Source organism: Labrus bergylta, chromosome 20 (genome assembly GCF_963930695.1).
Source record: "Labrus bergylta chromosome 20, fLabBer1.1, whole genome shotgun sequence".
In the NCBI taxonomy this organism is placed as follows: Eukaryota; Metazoa; Chordata; class Actinopteri; order Labriformes; family Labridae; genus Labrus; species Labrus bergylta.
In genome coordinates, this window is record NC_089214.1 from 15,663,648 (window position 1) to 15,676,225 (window position 12,578).

At 41.2% G+C, this 12,578-nt stretch overlaps 1 protein-coding gene across 1 annotated transcript in view; it reads right to left on the reverse strand.

Annotated features, from left to right (window-relative positions):
• sspo (SCO-spondin) overlaps nt 1-12,578 on the reverse strand; it is an 84,108-nt gene that overhangs the window by 10,379 nt on the left and 61,151 nt on the right. Inside the window, 7 exon segments of the mRNA XM_065949160.1 lie at nt 5,763-5,858; nt 6,978-7,177; nt 8,600-8,764; nt 9,482-9,528; nt 11,564-11,718; nt 11,827-11,954; nt 12,402-12,572. Of these exon segments, the coding sequence (XP_065805232.1) occupies nt 5,763-5,858; nt 6,978-7,177; nt 8,600-8,764; nt 9,482-9,528; nt 11,564-11,718; nt 11,827-11,954; nt 12,402-12,572 (962 nt within the window).

Here is a 12,578-nt window from a genome sequence, read left to right on the forward strand (position 1 = left end):
GTTCTGGAGTCAGGCTGAGGGGAGCAGTCTGAACTGTTTGTGACCGGGGTGTGTGGAGTCTGCAGTGATTCTACCTGCCCGTTTCCTGACCCTGAACTGCTATAAGTTCATCAGATTCATACTATTTACAAACATGAACCTATAAAGCAATGATTTGCTAGGTTTTCTAACTGTCATACAATCCCTGAAGGTTAAAAAAAAAAACAACACACTGTTCCTTCTTGGACCGTGAATATCTGTTCAACATGTTATGGTAGCTTATTAAGTATGTTTTCTTGTTAGCTTTATTGCTTTACCTTGGACTACTTTAATAATTTGTCTCTGTGTTACATGTTTCTCTTTAGAAGGGCCACTCGACAAGCCCCTCTGGGTTTATTTGGCTCCTCCAGCACATTTCTTTCAAAATGCATATTTTGTTAATTAACTAATCATTATGTACTTTCTGTTTTTTCCATTGATCTATTATGTTTGTTTTTTTGTTTTGCTTTTTAAGTGCAATAAAAATGGTAATCAATCAAATGGCTGTTGAGATATTTTAAATATGGTGCAGACTTGTGCAAAAACAACGACAAAACTGTTGAAAAATAGGACACATTGTGACACAGTCAGTGTGAACTGACTGTGTTAAAATACATAAACGAACACCAGTCCAAGTTGTCATTAATCAGAGTGTCATGTGAACCAGGAGGTGGGATCGCACATAGCAGAGGGGAATGAGGAGAAAAGGGGTTCAGAGACAGACGATCACACGAGCTTAACAGAAAAGGAAAAGAGCAGGAATTAAAAGAGCAAAAAGTCACATTTAGATCCAAAAATAGAGAGAGAGCGAGACAGTGACGTCAGGACACAAAGGACATGGACAGAGACAGCACGCCACTGAGGCAGAGAGATCCAGAACAGTCCAGAGACGAGCAGCGTGTCCCGTGGTGTTCCTGTCTGAGAATAGCTGCTGCTAGCATGCAAAGTCGAACACACACACACACACACACACAGGAACACTCTCCCTAACTATTCATCCTGCGGACTTGTCCTCCCACTCCTCGCACTGCCACCAGCCTTCCCTCAGGGGTGCAGAGAGCCCACTCACTAAAGAGTGGGAGGTCAGGAAAGGACCATTTTTAAGTCCTTAAGTGAAGATGCAGTATGTGTCTGAAGTGTCTTGTGTGTGATGCAGCAGGAGGTGAGAAAAAGGTGAGAAATGCCGAATCCTAGTTAATTACAAAGGAGGGGTATATGTCATGTAAAGTGAAGGTGCGTTGTTAACATGCGGTGAGATATAAATCAGACACTATAAATACGTCTGGTGCAGAACAAGAAGTAAGAGGAGTCTGTGATTGACAGCGAAACATTGCTTTCGTCACCAGAATTTGCTCTCCAACCTTTCAAAAGAGTCTCCCAGATGAGAGAAGAGGCATGCTGGGAGATTTCAACCAACAAACCATTAAGTTTAACTGTTAGGAGAGTCCTAAAGAACAAGATGCACTGTCAGGAGAGGGAACACAGAGTATTCCATGACCTTTTTTTATATTGGCCAGGATAAAGAGTGCTTTCCCTGACGGTAACTTAGTGCAGCTGCAGGAGGTGAGGGATTTGAGACTGCAAGCAGTGCATCGGCGTAGAGACCAGTGTACACCACAGGTGAACGCTCGCTAGACTGTCTGCTGTGAGCTTACTGTGCAATCAACCTTTCCTTTAAAGTCCTGGATGTCAGCAGAATGTATTTTTACCCTGGCCTTTATTCATTGCCGGTGTGCTAAAGATATAAATTCAGCTCACTGTGTCAAGGATGAGACAGACTTTCTGCTGTGACTTTTCTCAACTTCATCACCATGGAGATCACACGTTTCTTTTCTTTTTTTTTTCTCCATTGTGTAACCTTTTTATTTTAGGGGTTATTTTATGTGAACTTAACAAGCATGTTTGTCCTTCTTGAATACCTGGTATCTAGCTATGCAGCTTGTTTTGCTGCTATTTACCCAAGTGGCGGATGAGTAACAACTTCTTCAAACCAACCTCCAGTGGTCCAGAGTCAGAAATGTAGTTAGATTTAATATGCAGACGGTTTGAGATTTCCGTTAGTTTGTTTTCTGTTTCCACTTCATGTATATTCTATTCAAATGTTACATCCTACCTTGCTTTAGAAAACTATCAATACTAAAAAAAGACATTAAAGCACTGTCCTTCTGATGTGTTTCTTTCAATATAGGGAGCATTTTTTTGATTCCCAGTAATTGAGCACATGCATTATTGACACTAAGCTCAAACTCTCCTGCAAGATGACCAGCTGTTTACTTCCTATAGACCACAGACTGTAAATATTAATGGAGGAAGCCTGAGTGACGTCACTCATCTGTTACGGCAGGGCGCTCCAAAGGCTCATCCGCAGCAGCCGCCATGCTGGAAATCCTGTCTCAGCCTAACTTTCAGTCAACCTGACGACAGGCTGAGATCTGGAGCTGAGGCGGGTTTTAAGCCTCTTGACAAACCGTTACATCGCGCCCACCTTTAAATCATGTCAGCTACGCGCCTAAATATGGATAACATATATCAAAAAATAAAAACAGAGCCGTTTAAAGTCCTCCCAAGATGAGAATAAATAATGTTTTTTTTTGTACCAGGCTGAAAACATGTTTATTTATGCTGTAAAACCTTTTTTTTTTTTTAATTTGGTGTGTATTTGACTTCTGGTGATCCTGGAGCCTCAAGCAGACACTCCATGTACTGCAGGATTTTGCCCTTCCGCATTGGCTTCATTTGTCAACACCAGAGTTTCCTGCTTATTATAGACCCATGACTGAACAGCGTGTGCAAGACGAACACAGAGCGCTTATTTTTCTGTGAAAGAGCTGTCATTCTGAGTCATCAGCAATGACTGAGAATGATCTAGCCGCTAACCTGACCCTAGCTAATTCAAAAATGGAGCGCAACATTCGTACATGGAAAGAACAAATTCTGAATTTAATATTATCCGTTTAATGTCCATGGATTGCTGGTTTGTGGTTTGCACACAGCACTTTAATTTTTTCTCCCCTTTAATGGGTCTATTGGGGCCTTTTGCCATGGAAGTTGTAAATCACCGTGCACATTAGGCTGAAACAGTCGGTCGATGATTCAATAAGATGATCAATAGAAATGTAGCCCACATGTTGTTTCATTATTGATGAATGATTTAGTGAATTTGAAAGAAAACTGCCAAATACAGACTATATATGTATATAGTTTTATTTTCTCCAATCTAAGAGTGACTTATGTTTCCACAATTAGAATAGAATTAACTCAGTGTCTTTGTGTGCATCTGCAAAACAATTATCCTTGTTATTGTTACACAAAAAAGTTTTAAAGTGATGCATTTCGCTTCATACAACAAACACAGACTGACAAATCGATATTTGCACGTGCATTGAATTTAACATTAACAAACGTACTGATGCATGCCAGAACAGACTTGACTTGTTACCGCACATGACCTTTCACAATAAGATTTTCTCATTTCCTTAAACTGATTTCAAATTTTAACTTCAACATGAAGTTGTCTTTACATACAAAACATGTTGCCATTTATTTTTGAAAAACAGGTATCCACCTTTGCAGAAAAAGCTGAAAAACTCACCGATGCATGCCGAGAGACCAGGTTATAGGGTAGTAATGGGAGGTAAAGGCTTTAGAAAAGTGCAGGCTGGTGGGAGAATCCGACAGTCAGGTATTGATCTCCTTCAGACAGTGACTTGGAGAGAACATCCCACACACTCTTGAGGGAGCAGCGTCTCACCCCCCCCCCCCCCCCTTGCTCAGTGTAATCAAGGTGAAAAGCTTTGTGAACTGTATCACCCCACACAGGCAGTGGCTATTGAATGGACTGATGTGTTGGTCTTGTTGACTGATGGCACCTCAATAATGAACTTTCATCTAATCTGTTTATCAGTGTAAGGTTGCAGTCACTCCTGCAGATCAGCAAATAACTGGAACTTAAGAGTAGAACAACCTGTCGGCCCAATTCAGTCAGTCTGAACCCAATGGTAAAGGTTGTCCATAAGATAAATGGGCGGATATATGTAAGGTCTTCTGGGATAATTACAAAGGTAGGAAAATCTTCTCGGTAATCGTTGCCTTTCCTTATATTAAATACTGTGGTAGTTTCACCTCTGGAAGCCTTTTAAAATCAGTCAACTGGAACATTCTGATAAGGGAAGATTGGTTGAAACGGCTGCAATGGAGAAATGGCTCTGTAATGACAAAGCTCAGTGTAAAGCGAAAAAAGAATGGCATCCGCTGGCCCCATAAGCTACACATCCCAGCACTCATATAAGGAAAGCTAGTTGGCGAAACAATGGATCAAAACTCGGTGCAAGGGCTGCATTTGATTGAATCTATCTCGCAATGATGAAGACACCGATAATTATTTAAGTGCTTTTACTCCTCAACTAAGTAAATGATCGTGTTGGCCTTGCAGACAAATCAAAGACAATAGACTAAACTCAGTATACAGTGAGGAATATAAGTCTATTTCTTCAAGTCAGGCAGTAAAGTCTGACTCCTGCATAGCATCAACAAACCTGTGTTTTTCATTTTACAGCCATATAATGAACTGCATAGATTCTTTCCTTGAACGTAGCCCAGAATGCAGAGTATGATTATGGGTTTGACAACAACACTTCTTTAGAAAGTAATCCAACTTAATCACTGCTAGTTTATGATGGATTTTTAGAAAAAAGTTATTTTTCTGTTGCGCTGTTTGCAGCTAAACATCAGTGCTTAACCCCGTCTGTCCCTGTCCAGCTGCATTCTGAACCTACATTAGACAGCTGCCCTTATCAACACTGAACAGCAATTAAAAACCTTTATTACTAAAAGCACTGACTGAAAATAATAAAGCTATTATAAAGAATCAATGGTCAACCTTTAACAGTTCGGCAGCTGTGTGTGCAACACATTAGCACCCAGCCATTTGTATTTCACCAGACAAGGATTTAAATGGGCTTAATGTGAAGTTCAGTCCCACCCCCTATAAAAAAAACTATGAGTGATCTTATTAATTTTAAATGTAGGACACAGAGCTACGAAAATTGTTCATTACAGCACTGTCAGAAAAAGATGATCACATCATTAACAAGTGCCCCAACACATTTAAATTCACATTGTATCCAAGACATAGGATTAGCATTGTGATACGTTGAAAGATCTCAGTGCCAGTGCACTACAAGTTGCCCCTGATTAACACACGGTATAACTGGGACAATAATAATAAGGCGGATATGAGTAGTTCAAATTTGAGCCAGACCGATTAATCAGCTCGCCAATAATAATATCGTCCGATATTAGCTTATTCAGTGACTATAGGTTTCGGCTCATTTTAAAGATGTATTCACCAGTCAAATAGCATTTCATTTGAGTTTCATTGTATTAAACTAGCATCTCTTTCACCAGCAGAGTGTGCTGTACGAATTACAACAAAACATTATTACTCTCCAGGATGTCAAGCGGTGATGCACGTACATGAACAGTTACTTTCCAGTTGAGTGACAGTCTTGTCTTCCTTCTATGGTATATCTTTTCAGCAAATGTTTGATAACTGCATTTCAGGGATCAATGGGATAAATGTGAATATCTATCTCTAAAGAGCAAACACAAATCCAAGAAAGATATCGGCAGAAGTATCCCAATATCGTTATCGGCCCCAAAAAATGTCCATATCGGCCGGGCCCTTGTTCAAATACCAAATCGGACAGATGATCTTCAACGTAGTGTCAGTGTGTGTGTCTCACCTCATCACAGCGAAGTGGAGGACATCTTAACTGGCACAGCTTTTTCCCGTTCACACAGCGGCATGACAGACAGCCTTCATCCCACTCCGCTCCTGCCTGTCACAAGAGACACACACACACAATGAACAAAACAAATCGCACTCACATTGACTCACCAAAATGCAGGTGATATGAGGGTGTGTCAAAAGCCTGTTAGACTCTCCTTCATGCACATTCACTAATACGAGTGTGCATTATGTAAAACTGGACATATATTCAGGATCTATTTGTCTCTTCTGGTTATACCCTTTGGCATATTTAAGTAATGTATGGCTTTAATGATGCTGTAATTACTACAACACATAATAGATACTTAAATTCTACATCATTAACGGTGTGAGTGTGTTGGCAATGGGAATCATTAACAAGGCTTGGTTTTTAGCCGTGTAAAAGCACCCACTTCGACAAGCTTTCACTACTCACATTAGGCGTAAGAGTCATGAGGTGGTTGATTAGAAAACCCAAGAGGGTCTTTAAATGGACATCAGTCGTCAATGTCTGACAGACGCACACCGCAGAAACAGAGCAGACAGACAAAGAAAGAACTAGACGGCTAGAATGAATGAAAGGGTTAGAGGCTGGTGGGAGACTGGTGGAGAAAAAAAAAAAGAAAATGAGCAGTAGAGTAGTAGTAACATTAATCCTGTAAATAGGGAGACGAGGGAATAGTGAAAGATAAAGCAGATGTAAAGGAGGGAAAGAAAGGAAACAGAGAATGAAAGAGAGAGTCCCGAAGAAAAAAAGATCAAGAGGAGCGGATCTGACCTCTTGTCAGTTTATGATTAATTCTTATAATCCTATAATATCCCCACCGTCATAAATAATTCCTGGCAGGCTAGCCCTGTTGCGCTCCCAGTGCCGGCTTTCTACGGCGCTACATACATAATTGATGAAGCCAAGGGCTGGAGAGGCATTGTGGTGTAATGTTGCCCGAGGGCATGTCACTCATCTTCTAATGGGCCCTTCTTTATGAGTAAATAACACAATGGGAGTGAATGGGAGGGAACGTAAACACCCCAATGGTAAAGTTCATACAAGCTACACAATAAGGCATGCACAAAAGAAACAAGCGACTGAGTTAGCTGGATAGCAGATGTCCGTTTACTTTGGGTTAAAGCCAGTGTGTGTGTGTTTGTGTGTGTGTGTGTGTGTGTGTGTGTGTGTGTGTTTGAGTACCTCTTGCACGATGCCCTGGTCATGGCAGGGGCAGAGAGCTGGAATGACACACACTCCCTCCGCGTTTCGATAAAGCCCCTCCTGACACACGCAGCCTTCGATGGAGTGGGTGCAGTTGACAGGAGAGGAGTAAATGTCCTCGCAGCTCCTCTCGCACAGCGGGGACACACTCCTCCTCCACTGCTCGCCAGCAGGACACGCTGCGGAAGAGGAGCGGGAAAGGATGGAGATGAGGGGAATGAAAATAAAAGGAAAGACGAAAGACGACGAGGCAAGACGGAAAGGGGACATTGAAAAAGAGATAATTTAATAATGAGTTGTTCAGGGAAAAGGAGTTTGGAGGGTTTGAAGGGCTGCTGTAGACATTAAATGTGTGTATTTATCAGGTATTTGTCAGGTCGGTTTATGCTTGTTCTTGAAGTATTTCCTTTTGTGAGATTCAAGTGATCACATGAAGTTTGAAGATATTGCACTTGCATGTAGCCTCAGCCTTCAAACAGGGTTTTGTCGGATAAAATAATCCTGAATGACAACAGGACTAACTACATGTAACTCTAGTGCATTACAAGCACAAAGGTGCTTATGTGCGTATATCTTCTGAGTTCCACAGAAATAAAACAGGAGGATTTGTTTATGTTCACCTGGGGCATGCCGTTATAACCACAGACTGGCATTATAATATATTTTGAAATATGACAAATCCAAATACGGTCATGGTATATGTTGTCATGGTTTGGACTCTTTGTTTCTTTTGTTATTTTCAGTGTTTTTAGGTTAGGGCTTTGCTTGTTGTGTGTGTTTTTTGGATCTGTTCTTCCTGTGTTTCTGGTTTCAGAGGTGTGGAGGGTCCCCGAGCGCCTGAGGTCTTCATTCACAGCTGCAGACTGTTTGGCTCATCAACGGCAGCACTTTATACCCACCTCGCATTACAGCAAGCTGCCAGATTGTCGTCACAACTTTGTGGTATATATCGGCCTCTTAGAATCTTTGGAGCTTCTCGATTCTTCTGTTGGGATTCTAACTATTGTTCTGTTTTTTTTTCTCTTCGAGTGTCTCGCTCTGATTGTCCCAGCGCTCCTGAACGCCGCCAGCCTCACCACTCACTTCAAGTCACCGCTTGCAACAGCTCGGATATCCTTTTCCCCCTGATTCTTCAAATTACCTTCTGCTACACGGACACTGTTTTTCCCTGCTTCATAGCCCGCAATAAACCTTTTTCAACCTTTCATCCTGGGTTTCGCTTTTCGGTTCAGGAGCAGCTGAACCGCCACATTTTGTTGTAAAATGAGGACAGAGGTTTCGATCAATTCATGAAGCAAACAACGCAGAAATTGTACCTTAAAATTGTCTGCTAGCAACAGGTGTCAGTTCATCTGATGAAACACTCAAGGGTTAGGAATGAGAATATTTTGTCTAAACACGGGGCCCAGGGTACAAACAGAGGTAGTAATATGAAGCTGTGAATCTAAGAGCCTGAAAAGCTACGGGTGACATGGTAGTCAAGTAAACTGTCAGTTATCACTCTATTTATTCTTAGAAGAAGCTGCGGCGTCCACACTGCCGAACATAAATCCCAGTTAATATGTGTTCCTATTATGTGAGCCGTCTCTTTACAAACTCACCACAGTCGGGGGCCGTGCAGGGGGTTGCGCGGTGGTCTGGGCCCTCACATTGGGCCCCCTCATACTGACTGGGCTGCAGGATGATTCTGGTGGAGCGCTGTCGCCCCGTACCACAGCTTGCTGAGCACGGACTCCACGGAGACCAGCTGGACCACTCGCAGTCCACTGCAGGAGACGAGAACGGGAGAAGAACATAAACACGTCAAGGTCTGTGGTGGTGATCAGTTTACTTTCATAAACCTGCAGCATATAAAATAAGCATAATGTAATATACCTACAACCCGAAATTATGATTAAAGGAGGCAACACTGAGCACACTAGTCAACATTTCCTTGGAAGAGTCACTGTTTACCAAATTTCCACTATTGAGGTGTTGAGTAAACAGTTGTTCTCTAAATAAAAGAACTACTGCCAGAATGAAAAACACCTTGTTGATAATGACTCTGTAACACACTGCTCTCTGTGGAAAAAATAAATGCCCTGCATCAGAGGAAGACTGATAAAAACTGAGGATGGAGCAACACACACATTCAATCTATTTCCAGGGTTTAGGAGGATGCACTTTATGATGCTCTGCTCTCAGCCCCTGCTCTCTCTCCCTGCTAGTTTGAGATGGTATCATGTGTTTACGAAACAAAAAACCCCAGTAATGGCCTTTGTATGCTGTGACTGATGTGTCTGTCACTCCGTTATTTGAGCCAACTGCTTGCAGCAGCTGTTACTGACTACAGATAGGTCGACATATCTATCATCGTCCTGATAGTTCAACCAAAGACGACTGTTGCGGGAGTTTTTTTGTTGTTGTTATTGCTGAAAGAGGGATTCCCTATGATGTGAAAGACATACGTTAGGTAAGAACAGTTGTGACACCGTATCACTCACCATCACAGAGCTCGGAGGTACAGTGGAACGCTCCACGCCGGCACACACTGAGGAAAGTAAGAAGAAGAACAAGGGCAGGGAGGTTAAAATATCTGATCTCTGAGACATCAAACCCAGCCATCATGTAACACAGCCCAGCCCTTCAGACTATATTAACTGAATATTAAGACTCTGTGAGCGCGATAAAATAACCTACGACATGTCTGCTGCAAGCCAGACTATCTGTTACATGTAACATGATTGGTGTTGGCTAATAAAGATCGACTGGGACAACGAAATTCAACTCTACTGATGCTCCAAAAGATTTTCAAAAATGAAGTCAAAGGTCAATTGTGGGGAATATTAAGCATTAAAATATTGTGGTATCTATGTTAATAAATATATCAGATAATTGATTTCATGCTTACTGTTTATTTTAACTTAAACCAACCTCCCCATAAGCCTCTCTGAGTATATTGCCGCTAAGACATTTTGTAACTCCTATATTTTGGTGTTAGGCTTTTACTTCTAATTCAGTAAACTCATGTATTTGTTCTTCAGAGCTCTCATTTGTGATAAAACCTCCGACATATGTCTTTTCTGTGCTGGTAAACCTTTTTTTTTTTTTTTTTTTTTTTTTTTTTAAATCAAGCATAAAAGGAGTTTGGAGGTTTTAATGGATGGGTAAAAATGTAAAAAAAAAAAATCTAAAAAATGATCACATGAAGAAGACCTCTGTTCGAAACGTTGTGATGAATTTAAAACTTTTTGTGGCATTTGAGCAAGTGTGCGGGCCTTCTTACTTCTTTGGATGGATGGGTACACAAAGTGTCTGGCTTTGTCAATGTTCAGATAGTGCTTTTTTTTTTTAAGCCTCTAAAGACTCATTGGAGTCTCATAATTGACTTGTAACCCCTTGACCTCACAAGGATTATTGTGAACATGACCTTTCCTAAGAATAACATGGCACAGTGAAATATTTGTGTCAATCAAATGTATCAAACTCAGTTGAAGTAATCATGCACAGTGGACTTTTCTGTATTGAATATTAGGTTATACTGCATTTATAATGTATCAAATGAAACTTAACAAGATAAACAATTGCTATATTTACAAAAAATTATTATGACAAATCAACTTACAGACTGAACTAAGATATCAATCAATGACCCAAATAATGAGTTTTCTCAAATAAACAGCGACTAATTGAATGAATTCCTTCTTACATTATCTTTCTCCCTTCCTCCCTTCATAAATTGTGTTTTTAAAGTGTTTTTAAGCTATTACTAAAGATACAGTTTTTAAAATGATGCTACATTGTCCCAGTATGAAGTGACGAAGGTTTAAGTCATAAATGCATTAGGACATGCTTAAAGACTGAAATAATTAATAAGCTCAATAATTTTCGCTTCTTTCAATGCCAAATGTGAATTATTTGATGCAACAAGTGACAAGGTTTACCTAAATGTACAAGCGTTGTTTATTAGTAAAACTACAGACTCATTCTGTGATCAGGCAGAGATTAACTCTTGACCATATCAACCACATAACACAGCCTCTGAAGAAGGCAAGCATGGTACAGATCCTTTAGGTAAAGAACAGACTGGCTGATCTGGTCTTAAGAAAACCATAAAAAGTCACATAAACTTCATTATGTTTTTCTAACACTAATATGTGTCCCTAGTCGGTCTACAAAAACCCCCTAAATATGAGAAAAGTCCATCATATCTGTCTTTTGCCTGCTCCACTTTTCTGAAAATGTGTGCAGGCCATAACCCCTCCCCCAGGTGGGTGACACTCCTACATCTGTGTCAAAACAAGTGTTTGACCTGTCCCCTGAGTCACCGTAAATAATAATATAGCATGGTGTGAGAAAGCACAAGCCACCCAAGCCCTTCCAGAGGGGCGTGGTCGAATACAGCTCACCTGCATTTATAGGTACAGACACAGAAACATCCTGTTCTGAGCAGGGCTGAAATACATGGCTTTAAAGGCATGATCAAATACAGAATTAGAGTGGATTTTTGGTGAGAAACTTTACAGACATGTTTTTGGGAGCTCTGAGACTTATGTAGAGTGGTTAAAAATGGTTTAGTGTATAACCATGTGTTGCAGAGGTGGTGAACGGCAGTCCCAGGTGGCAGCAGAGCTTCTGTGTCCTCGTCCTCACTGATGTTCCAGCTTCGGTAACCAGCCGGCAGCGACAGGGGCGAGCAAGGACAATCGTCATGGGAGACACAGGAGCCGCCATGCAACACCTATAAGGAACACAATGAGAACAGTGTATTGTCAGGGATTAAATATAATGCTTTCAGTGCTGTCACGCATGCACAAACACACATAAACACAAACAGATGTGTCCTGACCTGTCCTGTAGGGCAATCGCACCCAGGGGTGCAGGGTCCAGGTAAACACTGGGTGTGGGGCCACAGGTCCTCACAGGTATATGGGCAGGAACCTGAACAGTTATGATACACCTGTCCCCTGGGACAGTCTGCAACACACAGAAGAAAATAAACCTTCATGAATTCAAATATACCTAATTTATACAACCCATTCAAAATTAAAGGAACAGTGTTTTCAAGGTCACAACTGCTCTACCATGAAAGTTAGGTTCTGTGAAGTTATGTTATGTTTTTGGGTATATTAATCTTATGGATTTTGGTTGTTGAAAGTCTCCTGTCTTACCCGGAATAAATGCAACTATGCCCTGATATTTTTTTCCACAACATTGTAACCATGGCAACAAAAAACATTACATGCCCAGGTATATCCTTTAGTTTGATGGAGTAGTATATATTTCAAGCACGTTTTCATAAATATTTTACAATCTGCACTCATTGGCTTGATCACATTTGAGGTGACACCTAATAATAATAATACTTATGGGAGATACATTCATAACTTTCATTGATGTGTGTGTGTGTTTGTGCAGTGTTACCAGGCATGCAGCTGTTGGTATTGCAGACAGTGTGTTGTTCAAGTGGTCCAACACAAGCCGCCCCACCAGGCTCTGACTCTCTGAGGACTGTCTTGTTCCGCATTGATGCCCCACCTCCACATGTGGCGCTGCATTCACTCCAGGGAGACCACTCGCTAAGAAGACATCCCACTGGAG